The sequence below is a fragment of the Heliconius melpomene genome, chromosome 20 (genome assembly GCF_056956725.1).
Source record: "Heliconius melpomene rosina isolate 202511_hmr_F chromosome 20, ASM5695672v1, whole genome shotgun sequence".
Classification (NCBI taxonomy): Eukaryota; Metazoa; Arthropoda; class Insecta; order Lepidoptera; family Nymphalidae; genus Heliconius; species Heliconius melpomene.
Window position 1 is genome coordinate 12,819,470 of NC_140408.1, and position 4,499 is coordinate 12,823,968.

General features: G+C 34.6%; 1 protein-coding gene across 2 annotated transcripts; it reads left to right on the top strand.

The window, feature by feature from the left end:
* Positions 1 to 125: 125 nt before the first annotated feature.
* Positions 126 to 4,073, top strand: LOC146528082 (HMG box-containing protein 4). Of its 2 annotated transcripts, none has more exons than XM_085205403.1 (8): positions 126 to 267; positions 362 to 614; positions 1,151 to 1,296; positions 1,499 to 1,620; positions 2,040 to 2,142; positions 2,496 to 2,593; positions 3,236 to 3,373; positions 3,830 to 4,073. In XM_085205403.1, exons 1-8 carry the CDS (start codon positions 258 to 260, stop codon positions 4,007 to 4,009), a joined length of 1,050 nt encoding a protein of 349 aa, XP_085061529.1. In that variant the 5' UTR covers positions 126 to 257; the 3' UTR covers positions 4,010 to 4,073. The 2 variants fall into 2 exon arrangements, with proteins under 2 accessions (XP_085061529.1, XP_085061530.1); XM_085205404.1 differs by having other exon boundaries at positions 3,845 to 4,073.
* The last annotated feature ends 426 nt before the right edge of the window (positions 4,074 to 4,499 follow it).

A 4,499-nucleotide genomic window follows, 5' to 3' on the forward strand; every position in this document is an offset into this window, starting at 1 on the left:
TAATTTTTTATATAATAAATATTGTTAGTAAATATTTTAAAAGTTGTAGGTAAAGGTAAAATAAAAATTTCGTCGATATTTATTTTAAACAACAATACTAATTAGATTTAGTAGAAAATTAATACAAGTATATTGCATCACCAAACAGTAAATCCAAATGGCGCTTCCTTTTTTGACATTGACAGTTGTTTCATATCAAAATAAATAACCGCGTATTTGCTTATTTTGATATATAAGTTAATAAATACCCACCTAAAATGCAAGAAGGTAGATCAAATTAGTATTTTACTTGACATTTTACATATTTTTTATTGTATTTTAATGTAAGATCGATAATCTTGAATTTTTTGGATCAATTTAGATTTGGAAGTGACGGGGGTATCACGTAGTGGCAGGGTAAGAAAGAAAAGTTCGAAATTAATGGATTTCGAGTCCCCTGATGATATAGAATCGAGATTTCGTCGTCAAACACCAGTGAAAACATATTCTAATCCTAAACACGAAGAACCTATGGAGTTCCAAGAGTCTACACCGCAAAGGCCAGCGGAGGACACTGGCACGGCGTCGGGTAGCGAATCTGATTATTTTGAAAACAATGAAGAAAATGCTGATAGGTAACTTCTATACGTTCATAGAAAGTTTATTTTTATTATGGAAACTTTAGATGAAGTTTAATATAATTAGTAAAATATCAATTAGGGAAATGTTTACGTAATTAGTTTTATTGATTTTTTCATATAGTTTTGAATCAAAATTCTTTAAATGAAGCTTGATTTGTACTAAATTATTCCTAATAAAGGCATGATTAGCAAAATTACTAAACTAATTTACATAGGGTAAACACTTATTGCTAACCAGGTTGTACTTGGTGGGGTATATGATATATGATACATTCTTACTCTGATGGCAGGAATAGAAAAACATTGTAAACAGTGGAATACATTAAAAGAAATAACAAGTTTATATAAATTATTATTTCATTTGATGTATCCCACTGTTCCTGCCTGTAGCCATTGTTAACAAATGGACTTTGTGCTTACACAAATGGATTACTTACACTTAAGGAATTTTTTAATAGAGTATCTACCAATTAAGATTTCTTATTTTTTAATTAATATTTATTTTATATTAAATAAAAAACATTTTTCAGCCTTGAATCAGATAGTTCAGGTTCAGAAGATGGTTCAACTCGAACTCCTGCAAACTCTTTATACATGATGGAGAAATGCAAGAAGAAATTGATAGTTAAAGATGGCAAAGTTGTGGGAAGAGCCAAAGCTCAAAGGAAGGATAAAGGTCTGTTTCTTAAATTTTGCTTTGGCTTTTCAGATTTTTTAGAAAAAGCTTTTATAGAAAACATAAATATGTATACCCCATACATTTTAATTTTCCTATGTCATCTAAAAAAATATTAATAAACCTTTCATGCACACAACCTTTCATTTTCATTTTCGTTTGTTAAATTTGTATATGGCTATAATTTTTTTTAATTTTTTAGGTAAAACTCGTATAACAGCATATATGATGTGGGCAAAGGAGGCTCGTAACGATTTATTGAGAAAACATCCTGATATGGACTTCTCGGCTATTTCTAAACGCTTGGGTGAATTGTGGGCTAATGTAAGTAAAATATAATAGTATGAATAGAAGAATAAGAATACATATTGCCAAATTGTTACATCACATAAGCTATATTATTAAAGGGTTTTGTTTAAATCTGTTTAGTATCTAATATCTGCATGAAAGTGGAACAAATATCCATCCATGACTGATAGTTGATTATGCATGACATACTTTCATATTTATAGTATTAACTAATAAGATCTTTATGCATATAATATCACAAAAAACCGTAGATGAGTAATATTGAAAAATGTAATAATGCACAGGGCACTTAGATGGTTTTCAAGAAGCGTTCAAATTCTGCCATGTTCAAGTGTTTAATTTTTGTGTAATATTTCTATTTTCTAGATGTAGAGTAGATGTAGTGAAAACATTTTTATTATAGTAGGTAATTTTATTTGTATGACTATGTTTAGGTGAATTACAATGAGCGTTATCTATGGAAAAGGAAGGCCAAACGCTTTGCAATGCAGAAAGATCAAAACCAAGCTGGAGTTAGCAAAATTATTTCTAATCCGAGTATGTTATTTTATTTAAACTTACTTATACTTAATTAAATGAGATCATTATGGCGCAGTGGATTTAAATGTAATGGTTGTAAGTTTGATTCCTACTCCAGTTAATAATTTCTACACTCTGTTAGAAAAAGTATGGTGTTGAGTTCCCGCACTCAATATGTTATTTTTGGATCTTGGATTCGATACATTTCTAAATATGTTTGTTTCCTTAGTGTGTGAAAAATACTTTAAAAATGTCTAGAAATAATCTTTCTTTCGACTTTCGCATTACTATTGTTGATAAATTAATGTAAGCAATATTAATATTAGGACTGACTTCAATACTCTTTTTAAAAGTAATTTATAATTTTCCAGGTATCAGATCCACGCCCAGCCAAGGTCCAGGAAGACCATTGAGTAACAGAAGTCAAATCAAGCAAAGTCCAGTTACTCCGCCGCAACAGGCTTTAGTGGTATTTATATACTATACTATTTGTACATATTGAGAGCAGTCGTGGCACAGGGCCCTAAGTGCAAGAGTAAATGTGACTGGTTCAATTCTCACTCGAGGAAATGAAATATTTATTTAAATTTGAGGCAAACTGCGGCGTTAAGTTCTGCCACTCAGCACGCAATGCCTCCGGAATTTGGGAAAGTGGAGAATGTAGTGTTGTAACACTAGGTTCCCTCTGCCAAGTAACTTCATTCGCTTTAAGATACTTTCGAGGCATTGCATGTTGAGTGGCGTTACTCCACGTCGCCTCGTTACCGCAGGGAATATATGAAAATATTGAATATTTTAATTTCCTGAGTGGCAATTCTTGCGCCACGACAGTCTAAAAAATATAGATAGAATATTAATCAATATTGCGGTGGTTGTGTTAAGCAATCAGCTTCATGCTGCATTTCGCACACAGCAGGTAGGCAGAGGAAACCTCGTGTTAAGGTACTACACTACACTTTCCGCCGAATTCTGGAGGAAATGCGGGTTGAGTAATGGAACTCAACGCCGCACTTTGCCTTGACACCAGAGTGAAGAAATGTATACTTTTATTAAGTAATGCAAGAAAATCTGTAAAGTAAAAGCAAAAAATCGATGTTTATCTCTTTTCTAGCCAAGTTCCTCCAGTTCAGCAGCGGGCGTGTCTGTAGTGTACCGGGTCACAGGTTGCGGACCGGTTGAGGTAGCGGCCCATTTACGTCTTTTGGGCGAAAGTTTGGCCATTATAGGCGAAAGGTTAAAGGAACATGAGGTAAAAAAAAGTTTTTTTTTAGTTTCGAACTTTTTTATGTGTCCAAGTAGGTTAATGGGAACAGGGTGTCTTAACACTAGATTCCCAAATTCCCTCCACCTACGTCGCTAAGTCAGGTATATAGCTACCTACAATGTCCTAGTCCTAGAGACTGCTCTTTTTTTTCTCTATCTACTTTGCCCTTGTCGACCTGGTTTCCGCTTCAACGTCATAGTGCACTGCTGAACGTCAGACATTGAGACACTTCATTCCCCACTTCCCGCCGAATTCAGAAAACATTGCGTGTTGAGTAGTGGAACTCAACGCCGCACTTTGCTTCGACACCATAGCGAGGAAATTAAAATATTAATTTAAATAAATATTTATATTCAAAGTAAGTTGGTGCAGATGCATGCTTGTTTCACTTTCACACAAAAACTACTGACTGAATTTACATGAAAGTAAACAATATAAAAGTGCGTGTGGGGGCAGGGGCAGATCGCGGTGTCGGGGTCGGTGTCGGTGCTGCTGGACACGCTGCTGTGCGCGCTGGCCCCACTGCTGGGAGTGGCGCGCGCGCTGCCCGCCCTCGCGCCCCCCGCTCGCCTCGTCGCCGACACGCTGCACAACATCGCATACATTATGCCCGGACTGTAGGCACCACCCTCAATAAACTATATATATATTTGATGTTGAGTCAATAAACTATATATATGATGGACGTGGTTCGTTTATTTTTGTATCTTCAACCACCCCCTATTTGCAGATTCTTTTTTTTTTCTTCTCGATGTAATCCAGGGTGGGCAGAGGAAACCTAGCAACCAAGCATAAAGACACTCCATTACTCACTCTCCTCTGGATTATGGAGACATTCCGTGTTGGGCAGAGGTGTCTCCTTTACAGCCACAAGCCCCTGCGCCGGGACTGGTACATTCTTTTTAATTTAACTTAAAATATAATTAAATTTAAATTAATTAACTTTTAACTATGAAAATTATTTATCGCCAATAATTTACCACTTGGTAAAAAAACCATTGAGTTGAATAATGTTACATTTAGTTAATTATGTTTTTTTTGTCTGAATCTTTTTATTCATTAAAAAATAATACATTAATTGAAAAAACGTTGTGAAAAAAAAAAACACTAA

Coding starts and splice junctions, on each gene's coding strand:
- LOC146528082 (XM_085205403.1), top strand. Junction 1,297..1,498: donor AGCTCAAAGGAAGGATAAAG/GTCTGTTTCTTA, acceptor TTAATTTTTTAG/GTAAAACTCGTATAACAGCA. Junction 1,621..2,039: donor TGGGTGAATTGTGGGCTAAT/GTAAGTAAAATA, acceptor GACTATGTTTAG/GTGAATTACAATGAGCGTTA.